Source organism: Drosophila willistoni, chromosome 3R (assembly GCF_018902025.1).
Source record: "Drosophila willistoni isolate 14030-0811.24 chromosome 3R, UCI_dwil_1.1, whole genome shotgun sequence".
Taxonomy (NCBI): domain Eukaryota; kingdom Metazoa; phylum Arthropoda; class Insecta; order Diptera; family Drosophilidae; genus Drosophila; species Drosophila willistoni.
In genome coordinates, this window is record NC_061086.1 from 4,638,203 (window position 1) to 4,663,208 (window position 25,006).

Here is a 25,006-nt window from a genome sequence, read left to right on the forward strand (position 1 = left end):
CTCACAACAACAACAACCATCATCACAGTCGTCACATCAACAACAACAACAACAACAACAACAACTACAGCATACTATGCAGCAACATCAACAACAACAACAACAAGAACAACAACAACATCAGCTCGCTGAACACAACAACCATAACCTACACAACGATTCGAGTCGTCATTGCGCTCGCTGCACCACCGAATTGGGTTTTTTGCGACGATTTGCCCCCTGCCGTGTATGTAAGTTGCGCGTGTGCAAAGCCTGTCGTGAGTTCACCTCACGCACCACGGATTGGGTGTGTGTGGTATGCCACAAGCAAATGTAAGTCTCTCTCTCTCTCTCTCTCTCGTTCTCACAACACACTTTTTACACCCACTCATGATGTGTCGATGTGTCTATGTGTCTGTAACAAAAGAAACTAACTAACTGCAACTTTGTGTCACTCTGTGTTCTTCTCTCTATCTCTCTTTCTCTCATTGTGTGTGTGTGTGTGCGTGCAACTATGTGTGTGTGTTAGTGTTGCATGTCTGCTAGTTTTTCCACGATATTTACCTAAATGAAAATTGTAAGAAAACATAGTCATTCGTTTTTCCTCACATTCAATTTCTTATGGTTTTTCGTAAATATGCAAAACACTTTGTCCGGAAATTGCTTTCAGACTTTATTTTTAAGAATACAATAAAAAACTTTATATAAAGATCAAGCGCACTTCATCTATTAGCTACGTTTCAGTTAACTTCGTAATTTTATATGAAAATTTTATTTAGAAGAATAGTAGAGAGGTTACCCGAGTTTCCCTATATTTTTTGTATTAGTTCTCAAAGCCAAGTTCTCATTTTAACACTCTGCCAATATAGTCAAACCTTACATTTAGAACTTGGCGGTCCTTAAGTTCAAGGACTAGGCAACGAGATTGTATTGTTTGTTTTTATCAATGGTTTGATGAACAAATCGTTAGGCAAATTCTGAACACTCTTTAATTATACTTGCATAAAAAAATCGAAAAAAATCGTAGTATATAATTACTTTTTGAACATTGACCATTGACCAAGATGTTAATATCTTAACAGTTATGTACATATATGCCAATATATTTTGCAAAATTCCTAAAATATTGCAACGTTTTTATTTTCATATGAGCCGTTATATTTCAAGGCACTTTTGTATTTCCAGATCCTTTTTCTTGTAATTCATAATTTTTCAAAAATATTCGTCTGAATTAGCTGTAGAAAATTTGAAGTAAAGCTTTTAATTTGTATTCATTCACCATATAATCTTGTTTATGAAAATACTTAATTACTTTCTTAGAAGATGTTCCCCAAATTTCTTTTTTTACTCTTGGTTATCATAAACTTAATGTCGCATACTCCCTTTCTTTTGTTATAGCGTATTATACTCGTTTTGTTGCAAACGTTGCATTTTTCAATGTTGCAATCTAATTTTCGTTTTTTTCTTGTTTGTGGCTTTTTGGGAAACCAAAAATGATATCCGAAACGCTGAATGTTCTGCCATGTCAAAGCTTTTAAATTAATTTCATTTTTGGCAACAAAGAAATATCTTTAAAAAATGGAGATTCATGTTGAAAGCAAAGTCTGAAATTTCAGCAGACAAACACATTTTGATGGGAAAAAAAGATGCCAAAGTAAATGTTGCAACTCTTGACATAAAATAACAATGCAACCAAAAATTTCAAACTATTAAAATGAAATTTAATATACGAAATAAAACAAAAGATAGCAACTAATTGAATTGTATAAACTTTTATACAGACATAGTTCGGTTTGATGGATTTGCACTTTTTATGTAGTTAATTAAACAACAATATGTGTACATATGTAAAACATATATATGGCAAGTTCTATTCAATATTTGGTTTATTATCATATATTCATACATCAAAAGGCCTAAGGAGCTTCCGTTACAAAATGTTAGCTGATGTGATGTGCGGCATTGAATATTTCATGGCAAATTGTTTGCCCTTTGTTGGATCTGTTGGAGCATGATGTCGACCTGACATTTATGTTGCACTGCCTCTGGGCTTTCAGTCACTTTGTATATACATACATACACCTAAATGCATGCGTTATTATGATTGGCCCTCTGTTTTGCCGCACAAAAATAGAATAGCGAGCAAATTGAATTTTGGAACTCCTCTGTGACCTGGTGATGGCTAATTCCCATTTTGTGTACTCAATGTCATAAAATGAACGATATGCTTCTATCACAACATTTTTGTCATCTGTCTGGGTTTTGTCTTTTTGAAAGGCTTTGCATACAATGTCATTGCAGATGTTGTTGCTGCAGCTAAGAGAAAATTCCAAAATGGCTTTAATTTTTCAACCTTTAGTAACGAGAAGTTACTAGCTTGAACGGGAGTTCCAGGCAATATCATAACCAACGTAATTTATACTGCACTTGATATTGAACTTGGCTTCGACTTCAATTTCTTGGAAATGTTGTCAAAGAGAGTGCGAAGTCTCAAGTGGAATTGTGCAATTTTGAGGCAGCTTTGAAATTTCAGAATATTAGCTCTGCGCTAAGTGAAGTGTGAACTATTTTTAGTTGCTACACTCTAACCCAATGGAATTCAGCATACTAAAGCAGATCAAACTAGTTAAAATGTATGTTCAATTTATTTACTCTTAGCATTTGATTCTGGTAAATTAATTGTTTACGCGATTATCGTAAATATTCATAATGTAATGATTAAAAAACTTTAGATTCATGGGCTTTGGCCCAATGTTCTAGTCCATAACATTATAATTTTTGCCTCATTGCAATAAAAATTAAATAAAATGTTTACAAATGACAATCATTGACTCATTTACTTGGCAAATACTTAGTAATTAATACACCAATACTTATATAACTGATTCTTCAAGTACGTTGAACTCATTGAAAGTCTATTAAGACAGAGTATTATATTGCAACAAGTTCAGCTGTGAAATGAGACAGTTTTGCATTGGTCTAGTAATATAATATATTTCAGTATGCACGTGAATATTACACATCCGCCCTGTGTCACCATGGTTACTAAGTAACCTAAACTAGGTACTACCTGAATTTGGCAACGTGTTGATACTGGGCGACCCACACACGCCAAAAAGTTCAGTGTTAATTGCCAAACCCCGAAAATAAAAATAAAAAAATTATTTATGTATGAAACAGCTCAGCAAGGCCAGAAAGTAGACACTTGGCTAATTAAATCTTGGCCCAGGCTGTCAGTTGAATCTCTCTCTCTCTCTCTCGACAGGGCAATAATAAGTACGTGAGTGTGTGTAAACAATTATGTAAATTGATCAAGAAAGAATCCAAAAAGCAGGTCGCCTACAGGTGCTTGCAATTTTAACGCTTTACCAAAAGCTGTCAACGCTGATGACGCACACCAAGTTTGGCCATTTGGCTGCTGTTGCAGCTGCCAATGATTATTATGATGGTGAGACCCAGCCCCAAATGGTGTCAACAGAAGGCGTGCATCGTTTTTGCTGGCTGCTGTCTTTGATTGGAATTCAACGCCTTCTAGTAAATGATTCCTAGAGAGGCTGCACCTTTTGAACCAAGAGTCACGTCACATTTTTTAATGGGAATCCATAATGAAACTTAACAATATTTTGTCCTTAAATTGAAGCTCTAAGTTTTAAATTTTGGTGAATCCATTTCTAATCTATATACATATTTCAAATGTTTATTTATCAAGTGTCCTCTAGAGTGGTCAGTTTTGTATAGGCTCATCTATGTTGCCGTGATTCGTATAAATTGCATTCGCACACACACACACACACCCGCGATCAAGGTGTGTGTGCGTGCTAGTGTGTGTGTATGTGTTGGTGTTAATGTTGTTTTGCTTTTCCATCCATTGTTCATTGAGCTGCTGGCAGTCAGTCAGTCGGGAAACTAACTCCGACACGGACAGACGTTCAATTTTGTTTTTTTTTTTTCTTCTTTTTTGGCAATGTTTGGTGAAGTTTTTTGGTTTTTTAAATGGCAATGTTGTTGCTCTTGCAGGGAGATACAAAAAGCCAGCGGCGAGTGGCTAAAAGACGCCTATTCCTTGGGCTCTTGCAGTGCTGTGGATCATTTGGCCACGAGTGATGTGCTAAGAAAGAGCATACAACGTTCTTGGACTATATCAAGTAAGAAGTGAACGAAAATCGAAAGGGAAAAAAAATATTTTTAAATATATTTATATTTATATATCCATAGATCCCGAGGACGATCCGAATAATTCAAACTCACAGCAATTGGTGGCTGATAATTTATATCCACAACAGAAACATTTAATTGACTCTCAGACAGCGGGTAGTTATCCCACTCTACATCAACATCAGTTACCCCAACAGCCGCGCCAAGTGCATGGCATGAATTATAATAGTGGCACTGCCACGCCCACAACCAGCAGTAAATGGCAATTAGGGCGACGTGTGTTACGTCAATCGACATTGCCCAGTACATTGAATAACGATCCGAATCTCAGTGGCAGCGGTGCGAATTTGGCCAACTATAATTCGGTTAATCTAACAGCACCCACGTCCCCGCATCAGATGCAAAAGAGTCCTCTCTATCCCAGCGCCTATAACAGTGACGACATTATACACATGAATACAGTGGCTGGAGGAGGGGGAACGGCGGGAGACTGTGACAATTTCATGCAGCAGCAGCAGCAACAGCAGCAACAACAACAGCAGCAGCAGACGCTACCTACAAGCCAACAGCAACCACAGCTGGAGGTCACTCCCACACATCATAGGCTGCAGGTGCGGCGACAATCCACGCTGCCGGCACAGCCGACGCCCACAATTTACATGTCCACCTCCCCGAATCGAGTCTATAGTCGTTCACCGGAGCGATCGCCAGGTGAGCAACATCGCTATCCGCCCTTCATGCGTCAGACATCCTTTCCGGAGCCACCCAGCAACTACCATCGCACAGCCAAGCTTCTGCCTAGTACAGCCAATTTACCAGTGCAGCAGCAGCCTGTCCCTGGAACGGGTTCCAGTGCTCCGGCTCCAGCTCTTAACTACGAATCACAGGCCTCAAGTATGGCCAGCGATGAGATGGACTATCCACAGGGACAAGTTCCAGGCAAGCCCCGTATGACGCGACAAGCAACACTGCCCAATCCGGAGCAGCATGTCAAATTGTTACCCACATCCCCACCCAAGCGTCAGACTTCGCCGCAATTTCGTCGTTCGCCGGAATTTATGCGTCAGCAAACTTTGCCAAATCCAGAAGCATTCAATAGTGGCAACACACTGACCGTACACTCAACTCCGCCTGGAAAGTTTATGCCAATTTCGCCGCGAGCCAAGCAAAATTTCCTCTTCCCCAGTGTTCAGAATCCCCGACAGTTTCTGTCGCAACAGAATGTGCCCACTGTGGGAGCAACCGACATGGGCAGCGGCGGAAGCGTAGCCAGTGCCACCGGCGAACAATATTCGAGCAGTCAGAGTGTGAATATACACCACTCCCGGGATCCACACTCGAAGATGATCAAGGTGCGCAGCCACAGCAATGAGGAGTACTCCAATAGCAAAGCGGTTGTCGAGAATCGCCGTCTACTGCCGGAAATACCAAATATGCAAAGATCTTCCAGTCGTTCACCCAGTCGACTAGTGCGTCAGGACTGCCTCAAGGAGGAGCATGGTGGTTCTCGTACCTTTGGCGAGGCGAAACAGCAATTTCATCAGTTTCCCGATGTCAGCGAAGAAGGAGAGAACCAGCCGGAGTATGTGGACTACTTTGGCGACAGCACCACAAGTTTTCTCGAATCGGATGAGTTGCAGTACGAGAAAAACTACAATACGGGATACAGCAGTGAGCCTCGTATTTTATACAATAATGAATCAGAAGATGGCACCTATAAGCCGACACCACAGCGTCCCATCTATAGTGCCGAAAACGTGTTGTCTGAGACGGGCTATGTGGTTGGCGGTGGAATTGGTGGAAGCGGAGGTGCTGGAATGGGCGCCATAGCCAACTATGGCTCCCATGGTGGTGCCTATGGTGGTGCCGCCCTGCCACGGACTCCACTCATGCATAATCGTATGCGGCGACGGCAGTCAAGGGAATTGCAAATGCAACAGGAAGAATACGCTCAACTGGCCAACATAAGTGGAGCTGACCACGATGGGGGCAGAGGCTTGGGTGGAGCTATGCCAGGAGAAACTGTAGCAGTAGCCGGCATAGACAATCATTCAGCGGAACGTCGCAAGCCAGAGCAAATGCGTTCTGTCTCTGAGGACTCGGGGGCAAAGACCACGCCCAAACCGGTTACTCGACGCTCATTCTCGCATCCCGAAAAGGACACACAGGTTGGATTTAATTTAATTTTAACTGACTGAAAAAAATAATTGTTTTGAATTCTTTTTATAGCCACCAAAGAAAACGGAAACCTCTAAAATTCCCAGTCCTAGACCTTTGGCTGATATTCTCGATAAGACGCGATTCCCGCCGAAAAACAGTCAAATCCCTCGTCGCGGTAGTCGTCCAGAGATTGGTTCCACTGATGGTAAGTATTAGTAGTTTCTGCTTAAAGTTGTTATTGAAGAATTAGAGCACTTATATACAAACTTATATAGAGAATTTACGTATTTGTAGAACCCAGGGGCCGTATTAATTATAATACTTAATCCATAGAATTAAAGCTAGTACGCTATATAGCTTTCATTTAGTAGTCAATCATTTCCAAAGTAATATTGGTTCTCATTTATTTTGTTCATGATATATAAATCGATTAAATTTTTAGTTAATTGTGAATAATAAAAAGCTTTTGTTACAAAAACATTGCAACTAATATGTAAAACAAACTAAAAATTTTTGTTTAGCTTAAATTTATGCATGCATTTATAAATATTTGCTTAGTTTATTTACAAAACATACAGTAGAACTGAAAAAATATTTTACACAAAAAATGAACAATCAATAATTTTATATATACATAGATAACTTTTTTAGTACATAAATATATTAATTTCCATACCCTTGCAATACTAGAGCGAAGCGTACTTGACTATGCAACCTATGTTTTTAATAGAGACAACGAGACGAGATTATATAGCCATACTTAGATATAAATATATATATTTGTCTGTCTGGTCCAATCAAAACTGCTCCTAAACATTTCTAACTGCAGGCCTGAATAATCCACTATATCATTGGAACGATTTGTTGAAAGTTGACGAGTATTTATTCATACGAAGGATTAATGACTGTCTCAAATCGAACAATTATATCATAGAACATTCGGTCATTAAATTTAAGATTTGTTCGTTTAACTCATTCATTAAAGGCTGTGCAGAAATTGATTAGCTAAATAGTCAGCTAAACTATCATACTGATATTTGATACGTGGGCTTCCTTACTACGGTTTTAAATTATTGGCCGCTCTTTAAAGGTTATTAGGCTTTTACATAAAAGGTTTATAATTTTGTCACTTTGAAGGAGTACTTAGTCACTTGCAAGGTTATACAAACATCGGCATGGCCGAAGATAGTCCGGATATCTAGTGTTTTTTTTTGTTGTAGTCTAAATTAAATTATTGTATAAAAGTATTTTGCGGTCCCTGGTAGAAACCTTATAGCTTTAGCTTCAGCTTGTCTTATTTTTTGGCACACAATTGATGAATGAACGCTTGGCACCCCATTCCCATTATTAACCGCCCCCACAGGTAGCACGCCCCAGCACATATACTCCTTCCATCAGCAGCTTATGCATAGAAACTCTGATTTAGCCATGCGTCTGAAAAAAACGCCACTTCCTGTCGCCACAGTAGCCACCAGTGAGGGCGAACAAAAGCAGCAGCAGCAGCCGGCCAATGGCAAATCCCATGAGTCATCTGCCAACAAAGATGAAGCCAACAACGCCGCATCGGTGAGTGCCTGAGCAAAGTTTTTAAGAGCCAGTAGGCTTAACTGCTCAACTTTCTTTGCGTTTTCCTTTTTTTTTTTTTGCTACCACAAAGGACAACAATGGCTCCTCTGCCACAGCCTCCGCTTCAGCCGCCCACACGAGCACGTTGGGCGAACAAGAGCTACAGAATGCAGTGGAAGCTGCCGCTGTGGTCTTCAAAAAGGTCGTGATGCAGCGTCGCAAGGAAAAGGAGAAGGCTGCCGAGGAAGAAGGTGAGTGCTAATTATTCTGTATACATGTAATACACAATTCTGTATGTGTGTGTGTCTCTGTGTGTGGGAAAGTAATTATATAACTTGGTGTTGGTGATGGTGACTAACAAACTCTTTGTATGGGGTTTCACTTTTCATCTAATTTCGCTCAATTAATTAACAAGCTCCCTGCGGACGGCATCCGCAGATGGCTTTGCCAGGTCATTATGTTCAGATTACTCCTACATTTAGACATATGTATATATGTAAGTAAAAAGCAAAAGTAAAAGATACAAGTAGGGAATACCGCTATATCAAGATCGATAATTATCACCCTAGTGTTTCTAAATTTATATTCATTTAAATCGATACAAATTTCTTAAGTTAACTCACCTACCTATAGACTCAGATTTACTCTTTTTGTCTCTGTCCATTTATCTATCTCTCTCTTACTGTGGTGTGCATGTCCACGCATTTTAGGCAAATTTTCCTGTTTGCCTTTCGTCTTTTTTTGCATTGTTGAAAATTTTTTTGTTTAACAATAAGTAAAAAGCGAAATAAGAAGATTCTAGTAGATACTTGCCCATGTCAAACGAACTTTGCGAGACGTGAATTAAAACAACTTTGAATTCAGCAATTAATATTGAAATTAAATTAGTAATAAATTTTTTGACTAATAGAAAAAAAATAAATAAAAAATACTAAAGATAGCGCTGAAACGATATTGCCCCTTAAAGTTATGCAACAGATTTAAGACAACTGTCACACAATTTTTTGTCACAACTGCCTAGAAGTATGCAAGAAAAAAATTTATTTAAGACCAAAGACATTGCCACAAGCAAGCGAGGTAAACAAATTCAAGACCCTAACTTTATGGTTCAAACGATTTAAACACAAGAATGATGGCCCTTGGCTGTGGGTATATTTTGCATTTTACATTTAACATTGTGGATTTCTTTTCTGTTTCTGTTTCTGTTCTTCCCACAAATGGCTGGGCATATACATAGTAGAATTGTTTAACGCCCACACACACGCATTTTCCAGCGTCAAACGAGAACGATGATTTTCCTCTTTCTGCTTCTTTGGGGGACACCTTCTCCAGCGGCTTTTGTTATGTTTTAATTTGCCAGTTTTTCTGTGTGGGGGTTTTTCTGTTGTTCTTGTTGTTGCTGTTGTTGTTTGTGACCGACGTCAACCACATGGCAAGGATTGTACGAGTATTAGGATTGTATTGAGCATCTAGACTTGTAGTCCGCCCGCTCGTCCCGCCTCGTACTGAAATGTCAGCATGGTTGCCCACAGGCAAAAAGCAAAGCCAACCAAAGCTTTTCTTTTCCTTTGTGCCACCTATGTGTTTGTGTGTGTGCGTGTGGGCGGCAGAGTGGGCTGTCGAAAATATTGCCGTTAATCTCATCTCGCATACCATTTTCTCCACGTTTTTGAGCGTGTGTGCATCTATGTGTGTGTTTGTGGTGTTTGTATGGTTTAAAGTGCTGGCTGAAAGAGCAATTTTCAAGTCGGTGACGAAACTCAAATGTTTGTTTGTTTAGCGGCTGCAAAGCGATTTCCCTTATGTGCACATGCACCAGTATGTACCTTTATTGTTTGCCCAAAAAACAAAGGATGCTACGTAACGTCGAGCTTATGTACTGAAGGGGTTAAAACTGTCTAATGTCTATTGGTTAGTTTATTATTTTAAATTGAAATTTGAAAAGGCTTGAAACCAATTTCATTCCATTTTTTGAAAACCTAAAAGTATTATTAATTTTACAGTCACCCTTAATAGCACTGTACGACAGCAACAAAATAAAAACCAGAGGGCCGGGGCTAACTTCGACCGCGTCAAAGTTTGTATACCCTTGCAACTTTTTTGGTAACTTTTTTCTTACCTATAGCCATCAAAGTGGAAAAACGTTTAAGCTAAAAGGACTAATGTGTCCGAAAGAACGGCCTACAATCTTAGTTTTTCTTCTGCATAGGAAATAACGAAGATATTGATCAAAGTCACTGTTTTCCACCGATCGTTCCTATGGGAGCTATATGATATAGTTACCCGATCCTTATCAAATTTGGCACAGCCATTAACAGATATATTAAACTATCAAATGTTTAATTTGAAAGCAATCGCGTCAAAAGTAACGAAGTTATTGACAAAAGTCACTGTTTTCGAAAGATCGTTCCTATGGGAGCTATATGATATAGTCACCCGATCTTGATCAAATTTGGCATAGTCGTTTATATGTGTAATTAACTCACCAATATTAAATTTCACGACAATAGCTCAGAAAATAACGAAGTTATTAAGAAAAGTCACTGTTCGTGACTTTGCCATTTGTATGGGAGCTATATGATATAGTGATATAGTGAATCCGAGATATACAACGCCTGCAGTATATACAAGCCTACATGCAAAATTACAGCTCTGTAGCTCCAACGGTCGAGGAGGAGTTTGCGTTGATCCAGACGGACGGACGGACATGGCTATTTGAACTCGTCTCGTCGTGCTGATCAAGAATATATATACTTTATATGCTCGGAAATGCTTCCTTCTATGCGTTGCACACTTTTGACCAAAATTAATATACCCTTTTTGCAAGGGTATAATAAATGGTACAGTCGCAATTGTAATTAAATTTCACTGTTCGTGACTTTGTCATTTGTATGGGAGCTATATGATATAGTGATCCGATCCGGCTGAATCCGAGATATACAACGCCTGCAGTATATACAAGCCTACATGCAAAATTTCAGCTCTGTAGCTCCAGCGGTCTAGGAGGAGTTTGCGTTGATCCAGACGGACGGACGGACGGACGGACGGACGGACATGGCTATTTGAACTCGTCTCGTCGTGCTGATCAAGAATAGATATACTTTATATGGTCGGAGATGCTTCCTTCCATGCGTTGCACACTTTTGACCAAAATTAATATACCCTTTTTGCAAGGGTATAATAAATACATCTAACAAAATATGGCGAAACCAATCCGAATTATGGTAACTGGAGCTGTTGCGCAAATAGCTTACTCATTGCTCTGCATGATCGCTCGGGGTGAAGTATTTGGCAAGGATCAACCGCTTATCCTGCACTTATTGGACATACAATCGATGGCCGGAGTTTTGGAAGGTGTTGTGATGGAATTAAACGATTGAGCATTACCGTTATTGTGCAACATTTTACCTACAACAGATCCCAATGTGGGATTTAAGGATGCTTCAGCTGCTTTTCTGGTTGGTGCTATGCCCCGCAAAGAGGGAATAGAACGTAAAGATGTGCTTTCCACTAACGTTAAGATATATAAAGAGCAGGGTCAGGTTTTGGATAAAGTAGCAAAGAAAGATGTCAAAGTGATTGTTGTTGGAAATCCAACCAACACAAATGCATTTGTCTGTGTCAACTATACCCCATCAATACCAAGAGAAAACTTTTCTGCCATGACGCGGCTTGATCGAAACCGTGCCACCTCGCAAATAGCTTTGAAATTATGAATTTTTGTGTCTAGTGTAAGCAATATTATAGTATGGGGTAATCATTCGTCCATGAAGTACTCAGACGCTGATCAGGGTCAATTTTTATAAAAGGGACCCAAAAATTGGTGTCTGATGCCATCAACGATGAGAATTATCTGCGCGGTCCATTCGTTGAGACTGTTCAAAAACGAGTTGCATCTGTAATTGCAGCTCGGAAAATGTCATCTGCCATGTCTGCTGCAAAAGCTGCTTGTGATTATATGCACGACTGGTGGAATGGCATACCGCATATTTTCCGATGGCAGTTACAACACGCCTAAAAATTTTTTTTTTTTTGGTTTCCGGTGGTAATTAACAACAAGAAATGGAAGATCGTGCAGCAAGAAAGGGATGAAGCCTTGTCTGTGTTGAATCCAAACGCTTCAAATTGTAATTGTAATTTGTAATAGGCATGTTTTTGGAATTGGTGCAACAATTCTGCTTTTTAATAAAGAATACTTTGTAATTAAAGTATTTTTCATTAAGTTGAAGTTTTCTTAAATTTTGCTGCAGTAAAGAGAGATTCTTTTTGGCACAATTAAAAAATATTTTGTGGCATTTTGTGGCATATAAGTTTTAATTAAAGGCCTTGCTCTAGGATAACTTCTACTTTTCTCACACTGAATGTAGCCCAAAAGAACCTTAATAAAATATTAAGTTGACAACTGAAAATAAGTTGAAATTTTTCGATCTATAAATCTGGCAAGTTGAAACATTAAGAGTCCATTCGAATTTGGTAACCTATTCGAGGTCAAGTTTAATATCCAAAAGACAAGACAAAATGTGTTCTGTTTTCTTATTTATTTTCTCCAATAAAGTTCGACTACTTTCAGATAGTCATAGTAATAAAATTTGACCTTCAGCCAGCTACCAAATTTGCAAATATAAAAAAAATTTTAAAGGTCACTCGAAATACATATAACCAATAAAAGATATTTGTCCTAAAGTGATTGAACAAGTCAGATATATGTATATTTCTGTGCTTTCTTTAAATACTTGTAGAATTTGCTTTGTTTTTAATGGTGAAAGGGCCCATTGCCAATGCAAATGTGTAAAACTGTTACTTTTAAGCTACTAAATTTAAAATAGATTTGATTAATATTATTAATGACTAATGGCCACCTCCCAATTTAATTGGTAATACTTATCTACTAACAAATAAATGCACGTGTTTTCCATAATTAACAAAACGCTTGGTTGATGGTTGGTGGTGGTTGGTTTGGTGGTGCTATGGTGGTGCATTTACCTACCCTGTGTAACCGGTATTTCACCTGACGCCCACACACACGCATTTTCCAGCGTCAAACGAGAACGATGATTTTCCTCTTTCTGCTTCTTTGGGGGACACCTTCTCCAGCGGCTTTTGTTATGTTTTAATTTGCCAGTTTTTCTGTGTGGGGGTTTTTCTGTTGTTCTTGTTGTTGCTGTTGTTGTTTGTGACCGACGTCAACCACATGGCAAGGATTGTACGAGTATTAGGATTGTATTGAGCATCTAGACTTGTAGTCCGCCCGCTCGTCCCGCCTCGTACTGAAATGTCAGCATGGTTGCCCACAGGCAAAAAGCAAAGCCAACCAAAGCTTTTCTTTTCCTTTGTGCCACCTGTGTGTTTGTGTGTGTGCGTGTGGGCGGCAGAGTGGGCTGTCGAAAATATTGCCGTTAATCTCATCTCGCATACCATTTTCTCCACGTTTTTGAGCGTGTGTGCATCTATGTGTGTGTTTGTGGTGTTTGTATGGTTTAAAGTGCTGGCTGAAAGAGCAATTTTCAAGTCGGTGACGAAACTCAAATGTTTGTTTGTTTAGCGGCTGCAAAGCGATTTCCCTTATGTGCACATGCACCAGTATGTACCTTTATTGTTTGCCCAAAAAACAAAGGATGCTACGTAACGTCGAGCTTATGTACTGAAGGGGTTAAAACTGTCTAATGTCTATTGGTTAGTTTATTATTTTAAATTGAAATTTGAAAAGGCTTGAAACCAATTTCATTCCATTTTTTGAAAACCTAAAAGTATTATTAATTTTACAGTCACCCTTAATAGCACTGTACGACAGCAACAAAATAAAAACCAGAGGGCCGGGGCTAACTTCGACCGCGTCAAAGTTTGTATACCCTTGCAACTTTTTTGGTAACTTTTTTCTTACCTATAGCCATCAAAGTGGAAAAACGTTTAAGCTAAAAGGACTAATGTGTCCGAAAGAACGGCCTACAATCTTAGTTTTTCTTCTGCATAGGAAATAACGAAGATATTGATCAAAGTCACTGTTTTCCACCGATCGTTCCTATGGGAGCTATATGATATAGTTACCCGATCCTTATCAAATTTGGCACAGCCATTAACAGATATATTAAACTATCAAATGTTTAATTTGAAAGCAATCGCGTCAAAAGTAACGAAGTTATTGACAAAAGTCACTGTTTTCGAAAGATCGTTCCTATGGGAGCTATATGATATAGTCACCCGATCTTGATCAAATTTGGCATAGTCGTTTATATGTGTAATTAACTCACCAATATTAAATTTCACGACAATAGCTCAGAAAATAACGAAGTTATTAAGAAAAGTCACTGTTCGTGACTTTGCCATTTGTATGGGAGCTATATGATATAGTGATATAGTGAATCCGAGATATACAACGCCTGCAGTATATACAAGCCTACATGCAAAATTACAGCTCTGTAGCTCCAACGGTCGAGGAGGAGTTTGCGTTGATCCAGACGGACGGACGGACATGGCTATTTGAACTCGTCTCGTCGTGCTGATCAAGAATATATATACTTTATATGCTCGGAAATGCTTCCTTCTATGCGTTGCACACTTTTGACCAAAATTAATATACCCTTTTTGCAAGGGTATAATAAATGGTACAGTCGCAATTGTAATTAAATTTCACTGTTCGTGACTTTGTCATTTGTATGGGAGCTATATGATATAGTGATCCGATCCGGCTGAATCCGAGATATACAACGCCTGCAGTATATACAAGCCTACATGCAAAATTTCAGCTCTGTAGCTCCAGCGGTCTAGGAGGAGTTTGCGTTGATCCAGACGGACGGACGGACGGACGGACGGACGGACATGGCTATTTGAACTCGTCTCGTCGTGCTGATCAAGAATAGATATACTTTATATGGTCGGAGATGCTTCCTTCCATGCGTTGCACACTTTTGACCAAAATTAATATACCCTTTTTGCAAGGGTATAATAAATACATCTAACAAAATATGGCGAAACCAATCCGAATTATGGTAACTGGAGCTGTTGCGCAAATAGCTTACTCATTGCTCTGCATGATCGCTCGGGGTGAAGTATTTGGCAAGGATCAACCGCTTATCCTGCACTTATTGGACATACAATCGATGGCCGGAGTTTTGGAAGGTGTTGTGATGGAATTAAACGATTGAGCATTACCGTTATTGTGCAACATTTTACCTACAACAGATCCCAATGTGGGATTTAAGGATGCTTCAGCTGCTTTTCTGGTTGGTGCTATGCCCCGCAAAGAGGGAATAGAACGTAAAGATGTGCTTTCCACTAACGTTAAGATATATAAAGAGCAGGGTCAGGTTTTGGATAAAGTAGCAAAGAAAGATGTCAAAGTGATTGTTGTTGGAAATCCAACCAACACAAATGCATTTGTCTGTGTCAACTATACCCCATCAATACCAAGAGAAAACTTTTCTGCCATGACGCGGCTTGATCGAAACCGTGCCACCTCGCAAATAGCTTTGAAATTATGAATTTTTGTGTCTAGTGTAAGCAATATTATAGTATGGGGTAATCATTCGTCCATGAAGTACTCAGACGCTGATCAGGGTCAATTTTTATAAAAGGGACCCAAAAATTGGTGTCTGATGCCATCAACGATGAGAATTATCTGCGCGGTCCATTCGTTGAGACTGTTCAAAAACGAGTTGCATCTGTAATTGCAGCTCGGAAAATGTCATCTGCCATGTCTGCTGCAAAAGCTGCTTGTGATTATATGCACGACTGGTGGAATGGCATACCGCATATTTTCCGATGGCAGTTACAACACGCCTAAAAATTTTTTTTTTTTTGGTTTCCGGTGGTAATTAACAACAAGAAATGGAAGATCGTGCAGCAAGAAAGGGATGAAGCCTTGTCTGTGTTGAATCCAAACGCTTCAAATTGTAATTGTAATTTGTAATAGGCATGTTTTTGGAATTGGTGCAACAATTCTGCTTTTTAATAAAGAATACTTTGTAATTAAAGTATTTTTCATTAAGTTGAAGTTTTCTTAAATTTTGCTGCAGTAAAGAGAGATTCTTTTTGGCACAATTAAAAAATATTTTGTGGCATTTTGTGGCATATAAGTTTTAATTAAAGGCCTTGCTCTAGGATAACTTCTACTTTTCTCACACTGAATGTAGCCCAAAAGAACCTTAATAAAATATTAAGTTGACAACTGAAAATAAGTTGAAATTTTTCGATCTATAAATCTGGCAAGTTGAAACATTAAGAGTCCATTCGAATTTGGTAACCTATTCGAGGTCAAGTTTAATATCCAAAAGACAAGACAAAATGTGTTCTGTTTTCTTATTTATTTTCTCCAATAAAGTTCGACTACTTTCAGATAGTCATAGTAATAAAATTTGACCTTCAGCCAGCTACCAAATTTGCAAATATAAAAAAAATTTTAAAGGTCACTCGAAATACATATAACCAATAAAAGATATTTGTCCTAAAGTGATTGAACAAGTCAGATATATGTATATTTCTGTGCTTTCTTTAAATACTTGTAGAATTTGCTTTGTTTTTAATGGTGAAAGGGCCCATTGCCAATGCAAATGTGTAAAACTGTTACTTTTAAGCTACTAAATTTAAAATAGATTTGATTAATATTATTAATGACTAATGGCCACCTCCCAATTTAATTGGTAATACTTATCTACTAACAAATAAATGCACGTGTTTTCCATAATTAACAAAACGCTTGGTTGATGGTTGGTGGTGGTTGGTTTGGTGGTGCTATGGTGGTGCATTTACCTACCCTGTGTAACCGGTATTTCACCTGATGTATACCAGTATTTTTGTGTTTTTAACTCTGTGGTGTTGGTCAATTTGATAGAAATTGTGACGATATTGTCTAAAACAGAAAACAAAATCCACCCCGCTACTTCCACAGTGTTGCAGCTGCCAACTGCCACTTCCGTTGATACCAGTGGCGATGCCATGGAAACCTCATCGTCATCAGAATTCGACTTCAGGTGTACACCCTCGAATGGACAATATGGACAGCAGCAGTCGCAATATAGCGTCGAAGCAGACGAGTTTAAACTTGTGTTTCTCAATTCCGACTCATCGTCATCTTGCCGCGAGGAAGAGGAGGAAGACGACGAGGAGAACGAGGATGATTCAGATTCCTCTTGCTCTACTCGACATTGCCACAGCATTGTCAGTAATGTTGAGGATTGCGATTGGGACTACTTTGAGCCATCGATGATTGCGGCGGCCACAACAACAACGACGACAACAACAATGATTGCCTACACCAGCACAGCCACGCCCACGCCTACACCACCGCCCCGTGTGCGTCGTAGGTCGAGCGATAGCGATTCCCCACAGATTCATCGTCGTCAGCAGCAATTTCGCAATTATTGCTCCAAGATACGAGAAAGCGACACTGGCACCGGAACGGATGAGGAGATGCTCCTACATACCGAGAGTAGCTCCCAAACCAGCTCGGACCAAACGCCACCACCGCCAGTGCCGCCTCCACCATTTCCGCTGAGCATGAAGGCCCGACTTAAATCTCGGTTCCTAAAGAGCCATCATCACCATCATCATCATCATTCGCCGAGTCGTTGCATCTGCAATGCAACGACGCCAATCCAACCGCAGCCTCAGTATGTACCCATTCCGGTGCCTGTGCCAATACCGGTGCCCATGGCAGCCTATCAAAACTGGCAATTGGAATGTCCTCCAATTACTGGTCCATTGCTAGAGCAGGATGAACAGCTAGCCGCTTCGCTGCAGCAACTATGGCATGCAGCAGCCGCTGCTAATTCACCGCAACAACAGCAGCAGCAACAACAAGCGGCTGCTGCAGCCGCTGCCGCCATGGTGGCCGCCTACTCACAACAATTTGCTGCCGCCAGAAGCAACATGTTTGATGCAACGCCGCCGGCAACTAGCAAAAGCTATCAACAATTGCCAACCACACCGCCTCCGTTGGCCAGGCCATTGCTACGCCAGTTGGGTGGATTTAAGTCCTCAGCGCCGGAATTAAGCGCCTCTCTTGGCTCTTTAATGACGCAATCGCTGTGCTCGACAGTCTCCACATCGTCATCATCGTCGTCATCGGCCACATCGGGCTATGGCACAGGAACGGGACGTAGTCTGGAAACACTGGCCGGTTGTCTATGCCCGACGCGAACAGCTCAACAGCAGCAACAACAGCAACAACAGCAACAACAGAGGCAACAGCAAATGGCCAGCAATGCTGCTTTCAAGCCAAAGCCAACAAGTTTAGTAGCGTCGCGCATGCCGTCGAGTGAGCAGCAACAAACGAGTCTGCCGGTTGAAAATAGCGACATTGAGACTGAAACCGACAACAACAACGTAACGCCCACAACTTATAGATTGTGTAATGTTTATGATAAAACTTGCGACTCTAATAGAGAGTCGAAATTGACACATGTTGTGACTGTTAGTGATAAGGCAAATGCAACAAGAGAGAACGAAATAGTAGAAATAGCAACAACAAGAACCGCAGAGGCGGCAACTACGAGAGGGCTAAATAAATGGCAAAGTCAAAATCTATGCGAAACTGAGCAACAAACGGCAACAACACAAACCTACCTGGCCAGTACCAACAACAGCCACAACAACAACAACGACGAAGAAGTGGAAGCAGCAGACGAAACGAATATACATAAAAATCAAGTACCAGCAGCAACTAGAGTTGCTGCGGTAACTCGTTTGCGGGACCAACTTGCAGTCGAAAATGCTGTTGTTGTTGAAAATGCTGAAAATGCTGAGTTTGTTGCCGCCGCGCCTAGAGAGCAGTCACCCAATGTGTTAGATCAATTGTCATTGTCGTCTATTGCCAAGAATTTGTCCTCCAAGCGACTTAAAAATAAATCACCAACAACAAACACCAAGATGTCCGACACTGATGCCGATGCGGAGGCGAAGGCGAAGGCGTCACCATCACCCTCATCAGGATTAGCATTGGGTTATTTGCAAAGCGAAAGCTGCGGCTATGTGGCCAACAGTGCCGATGAGGTGAGCAGCAGCAGCAGCGGTAGCAATCACGAAGAAGAACAGGCTGAGAGCCCACGCAAATTGACAGAGCGTAGCTATGATGTGGCTGAGGCTATGCAAGCCCAACTGGACATAATGCATCATAGTACCACAGACGACGACGAGGAGGAAGAGGAGAAGTCAAGCAGCAGCAGCAGCAGTGATTCCAGTTCCAGTTCAGAGTCGTGCGACTCGGATGACACGGGAACAGTGGCCGATCGCCGGCCCAAGCGGCGACGATTTAACAAAGTATTTGTTGTTAATCGCCAGGCTGGCCATGCCAGACGAAGTTCCTCCACTGAGGGGGATTCACTATCCTCTTCTGAGGCAAATCTAGAGGACTCTTCGGATAATGATACCGATACAGAACGTACGGATTGTGGCATTGTGTTGAACTATGTGAAAGCATTGGAAGATGCAGCCGCCGAAAAAGAAGATGAAAACCAACCACGTGGAGATCAACATAATGCAGACGACGACGACGTCGTAGATGATGATGATGAAGATGATGAAAGTGAACGCCGAATTGCCAACTCAAGCGATGAGCTTGCCAACTGCATTGTTGTTGTAGGCGGACGCACCGACGACGATGCCAATGGAGGAGGTGGCATAGTGCTACATGGCATGCGATCTCTGCCAGACAACGATCCAGCGTTTCAGCCGCAATTAGAGCGAGAGCAAGTGGAATTGAATCTTGAATTGGTTGATGAATTGCATAGCATTTCGAATGATGTCAATAGATTGTTGGAGCTGCATAAACAAAATTCACAGTTGGAAATTAAATTGCAACGTCTGCGACGTGGTGTAGCCGAAATCAATGAGGATCATCACATATTGCCATGTGAGATGGCCGAAACGGATACATCGGGCATTGCTGTGGCTGCCACCCCCTTGAAACTAGCTGAAGAGAAGCCACTCGAATGCAATGTAAGACAGGGTGAGGATTCCCGTGAACCGGGTGTAAATGCAAATGCACAAGCGGCAACGACGACGGGCCCTTCCCAGAAAAATATTGGAATTGTTAATTCTAATGACGAAAGCAAAACAGCAAACGAAACAGCAAAACGAAATGAAGAAGAAGAAGAAGCATTTGGATTTACCTGCCAACAACGGCAGCAGCAGCAGCGACAGCAGGTAAAAGCAAACAGCGATAATAAAGCAGCGGCAACAAAAACAAGTAATGTGAAAAAAGCAATGGAAGAAGAGCAAACAGCTGTGCAAACCCAGAGGATGAGGGTACATGTGAGGGAGGAGGTAGGCAAGAAGGTAAAGGCGTCCGAAGAGAGAGAGGCAGATAGCAGCACATGCAGCCAAGCATGCAAAATAAACGTCGACGCCGACGCCGAAAATTACTCGTTGGATTCGCTGCTTGTGCTGTCCCCTGACATAGCGAGTATAGCACCTGAAGAGCAGCAGCAGCAGCAGCAACAGCAGGTAGCTCTGGCAGAGAGTAAGCAACTTCGGCTACCTGTTGCTATTGTTGTTGCCCAAGCCGATAGCGCAGCCGATGTGAAGTCTGTTTGGGAATCGCTTTCGGATTCGAAGTCGGAATCGGAGTCGGAGTCGTTGCGGAAAGCAGTCGAAAATGAAATGTTAAACGTTGCGGTTGAGAAGGCGAACGATCGCTCACAAAACGAATACAACAACAACAACAATAAAGGCAACAATGGTAATAGCAACAACAGTAAGTCGGGCCATAATGACGCTTTCGCAGTCGCAGCACAAAAGACAAATAGCGGCAATGTTATTGTTGTTGGCCAACGCAGCAGCAGCAGCAGCAGTGACGTAGTGAATGTGAATGTAAAAAACTCGTCGCGTGTGTTTGAAAGTTGTGAAAACGAATACGACAAAATATTTGGCAGCCACAAAGAATTGTCAAGTAGCAGCAGCAGCAGCAGCAACAGTAGTCCCACAACAGCAGAAACGATTACAGCAACAGCAGCTGCAACAACAACAACAAAGCCAACGATAGCAGCTGCAATCGGCGATACAATAATAACAAGTCCGGCAAAAAATTCACTTTCAGCCAAATATCGCAGTTTGGTCATGATTACCAAAGACAATGAAAGTGCAGTAGCAGCAGCAGCAGCAAAAACAACAACATCCAGCAACAACAACAGCAACAACAATAACGATTATGAAATGGCAACAACAAGCAACAATAATAACTCTGGCAGCAACCAAATTGGCCAGAACTTTGCTAATGACTCATTTCGCGCCACAGAAGGCCTCGGCCTCGGTTTCGGTCTCGGAATCGGTCTCGACGATGGCTACGGACTCGTGACAAGCGATCGCGAATCATCGCGCGATTCGTATAGTGTGGATTCATTAAGTGAGCACCAGCAGCACCACCACCAAGAACAACAACAACAGCAACCAGCGACTCCAAAGCAATCTCTGGATGATGGCCTGGCCGATGATGATTCTTGGGTTGAAGAATTAAGCCATCATGGCGACAATGATGAAGAAGAAGATGTCAGTACAACAACACCAACGGCCACAGACTCGGAAGATGGTGATGGAGAGATGAGCAGACGAAATTCTTATATGGACAGAGAGGAGGAATTGCGTGGTTATCACCGTTCGGCAATTGACTTCACCCTGCACACCATAGTCGAGGAAAGTTGTGAGGAGAGCGAGGTGGCCTCCATGCGTGCGGATAACGAAGATGTTGACGAGGAGTGTGACGAAGGAGACTTGGCCGAGAGGCGACGACAACGAACCCTCCAGCATCATCATCGGCTCAGTGCCTCTGAGTTGGAAAAGTATTTCTTCTTCGGCTTGGGCGATGGTAAAGTAATGAGTTCCATTGATACACGGGGCGATGATACCGCCTCCGAGGTGAGTTCTGAATGCTCAGAAAGTGTAGACTCGCTACCACATGAGGATCAACTTCAGGATGGTGGCAATAGTGCCGCAGACTTGGCCTCATCACGCCTGGAAAAGTATTTCCTGTCCGGTTTCATGGGATTTAGTGGTGGCGATAAGCAGGTGGAAAGCGATGAGAGTGGCGGAAGTGTGGGCAGTGATAGCGAGGGTCATCCAAGTCCCAGTCAACGCCGTAAACGTTTGGTACGCGCACGAGGTACTCCACGTAGCCATAACTCATCATTGGATAATTTGTTGCTACCCGAAACCGATACTTTAGATGCCTCAATGACAGCACCAGGATCTCTCCCCGTAGAGGATACATCCGAGTCAGAGGCGGGCTGTGATGACACTGTCATACATTTGGCTAATGCTGGAGCCTCTGATGGTTCCTCATCGGATACCATCAAACGAAAGAAACAATTGCGCAAACGACACGACTCTCTGGATGAGAAAAAAATGCATGAGATGGGAACGAATGAGCCGGGAGGAACTGCTGAATGCCGCACTCCCACACCTGGCTCCATGGGCAGCGCTAGCCAGGCTCAGGCCAAGAAACAGCAACAGCATCATCATAGCCGGGACAGTGGATTTGTGGGCAGCAACGATGATCTTCTCAAAACACCAGAATGTGATCCACCCAAATCCCCATTACCAGCACTCGAACAAATCAGTGAAGATCGTGAGCCACTGCCTCCTCTCAGCCTGCCCAAATTGGAATTGCCCAGTACCTCGGCCTCGGTGGCGCGCCGGGTGACACTTCCACCCGTCGTCAACAGCAATTCGAACCTGGTGCGTAAAGATAGCTTCAACAACTGGAGCTCTGACGAGGAGACGAATCTAATGATGAATAAAATGCGTCAATTCTTCAAGACTCTGATCGTGGCCACGGCCAATGCCCAACAGAGCAAGCCCACAACCCCGAATCAGAGTCAGAGTACGCCGAATTCAGTGCGTCGTCTGGCTAAATCTCGTCCAGCCCAGTTGGCCTACTTTGAGAATGAATTGACTCGGCTAATGAAGACGGTGCCGGGTATTAATGATGAACAGGTACGCGAGATCGTGGAGTATCTCAGCAGCGAGGATACATGGTCAGATTCATACGATTCGTCGGATTATACAAGTTCCGATCTAGATCATGAAGGAGCTGACCATAAGGGCCAGTTAAAGGCACAAATCTCTGCCAGCTGTCAGCAGATCATCAATAAATTCGAAGTAGACGAAGAAGGAGATCGTGGCGATGGTGGCCTCTTGGATGAGGTGCAAACTTTAAATGGAGATACAGCCCTAGTCTATCAGAAACTTGTGGCCTCTTTCAGCAAGGTGGCCATAGGTGCAGCTACCACTACAACCGAGAAACCACCGGACAGTGAATCCCATCCAGAGAAGCCAAAGGAGGAAGACCAATTGTCCACAGATGGCGCAGAGCGTTCACCCAAACTGTTTGCCAAGGTAATGCAACATATAGGCACACGTCTGGTTGCTCTTATGCATGAGGTGAGCAGTGGCAGTGAGACTCCCACTCCTTCACCCTCGGCGACCAACAGCCAGCGTCATCATCGGCGATTGCAGGCCAAGATCTCGGCTACCACCACCGAGGATGAAGAAGACGAGGTGGAGGAACAACTCCGGGCCATGCCCGTTAAGCAACTGAAGCTACGAAGCAGATCACATGATCTCCTCTTGGATGGCACTCCCGGCACACACAATCAGCCTCATCCTGCAGCTGCAGTTCACCACCATGTGGGAACCGATAACGCCGGCGAGGAATGCGGCGTGGCCAGTGACTATGAGCGCTTCTCGTGGCGCGGCAGTTTTGAATCGGCATTACTGGCTAATGGCGATAGCAGAACAAGACTCAGCCAGCTGAGTCAATTGGACAGGGACAATTCGTCGTCTGCGTCCGCTTTGGCTGTGGCAAAGCGCCGATCTGCAGGCGATCTCCTGTTTAGTCAGCATCAGCAGAGTCTCAGTCGCGAGCAATTGGATCGTGTTCGTTCCTGTGGTAGTATTGGAGGCGGCGATGCCCACCACCATCAATTAGAGGCCTCACCGGCCAAATCTTGGCTCTCATCGACAAGCTCTTGCGGCGACTCGGCCAAGGATGTGCGACGTTCCAGTGTTCCGGATGCCATCTACGAGACTGACTCCAGTGACGAGGGAAACCGCAATCAATTCGGTGGCACACGCTCTACTCTGCCTCGTAGTCTGACTGGTGGTCAAGTGTCTAGTACCAATTCCCTGCCACGTTTGCCCACCTCATCGGTGGGGGTGGGCATGACTAGTACACCGAAAACCAAGTCGCAAAGTGCTCTCAACTACACACCTTCCTCGTCTAGCAGCGTTCCAGCTACAGCAGCATCAGGAGCAGCAGCTGTTCCTGGCAGTGCCAAGAGTGCCCGTTATCGCTCGCCAGGATTAGCAGCCCGAGCAGCGGCCGCCAATGGCAGTAATCTAAATGGCAGTGGCAGCAGTTCATCGAGCAAAAAACTTGGCACAGGTTTTCAGTTCCTTTACTCCAAACGAGATGCTCGGAAACGTTTAAATATGTCAGCGGGTGAGTTAACAAAAGAATCAATAACCAAATATCTTTAACCCTTTCTAAGGATGTGGCAAGACCGCACCTTGTGAGTCGCGAATTCCTTAAGGATTCCAAGGATTCCAAAATATTTGTCGCATAGTATTTTGCGACTATGTCGCACCCATTTTACATGTTGCCAAAGACATTTGTCCGAAATTCCGGCTCAATGTTGATGATGATGATGTTAACTCTAACGCCTAATAATGTTGCGGCCGTTAGAGTCGCACACACACGCGCACGCACATATTCTGACGGCTTTGGCCAAAATAAACTCAATCAAGGTCAATTAACTGTATCCATATTAAGCTCTCTCTCTTACTTGTTGGCTCCAAAGCGCTTTTCGCACTACGTCAACTTTTGATGTGGAGATGCCAGTTCCGCTTCGCGGGGGCGTTTCTTTTTTTTCTGCTGTTGTTATTGCTTTATGGTTCTGCTCGTTTATTAGTTAACTACGAAATACGAAAAGTGGTTAGAGCAAAAACAAAAACAAATGCAATGTGAAACTTCAAACTAAAATCGTATATCACACAGCCGAGGCCCATGAACTTTGTCTAGAATAATACACCAAAAAACAAATATTTAAAGTAATTGTCATTGATGTAAATAGTAGGTACAATACTTTCCAATTCAATTATTAAAAAATCAACAAAACTCTGAAAATATAAAAAATAAATAAACCCAATATATATGAGA

The 25,006-nt window shown here is 42.1% G+C and overlaps 1 protein-coding gene and 2 pseudogenes across 1 annotated transcript in view; all 3 read left to right on the plus strand.

Annotated features, from left to right (window-relative positions):
• The first annotated feature begins 260 nt into the window (after positions 1-260).
• The window catches only part of LOC6650454 (synaptotagmin-like protein 4), a 30,343-nt gene continuing 5,597 nt past the window's right edge, over positions 261-25,006 (plus strand). Inside the window, exons 1-7 of the mRNA XM_023180137.2 lie at positions 261-312; positions 3,997-4,124; positions 4,195-6,302; positions 6,364-6,499; positions 7,760-7,860; positions 7,952-8,111; positions 16,745-24,289. Of these exons, the coding sequence (XP_023035905.2) occupies positions 311-312; positions 3,997-4,124; positions 4,195-6,302; positions 6,364-6,499; positions 7,760-7,860; positions 7,952-8,111; positions 16,745-24,289 (10,180 nt within the window). The 5' untranslated portion in view covers positions 261-310. The remainder of the gene's footprint in view (positions 313-3,996; positions 4,125-4,194; positions 6,303-6,363; positions 6,500-7,759; positions 7,861-7,951; positions 8,112-16,744; positions 24,290-25,006) is intronic.
• Positions 11,061-11,842, plus strand: LOC124459942 (annotated as a pseudogene).
• On the plus strand, positions 14,823-15,604 carry LOC124459944 (annotated as a pseudogene).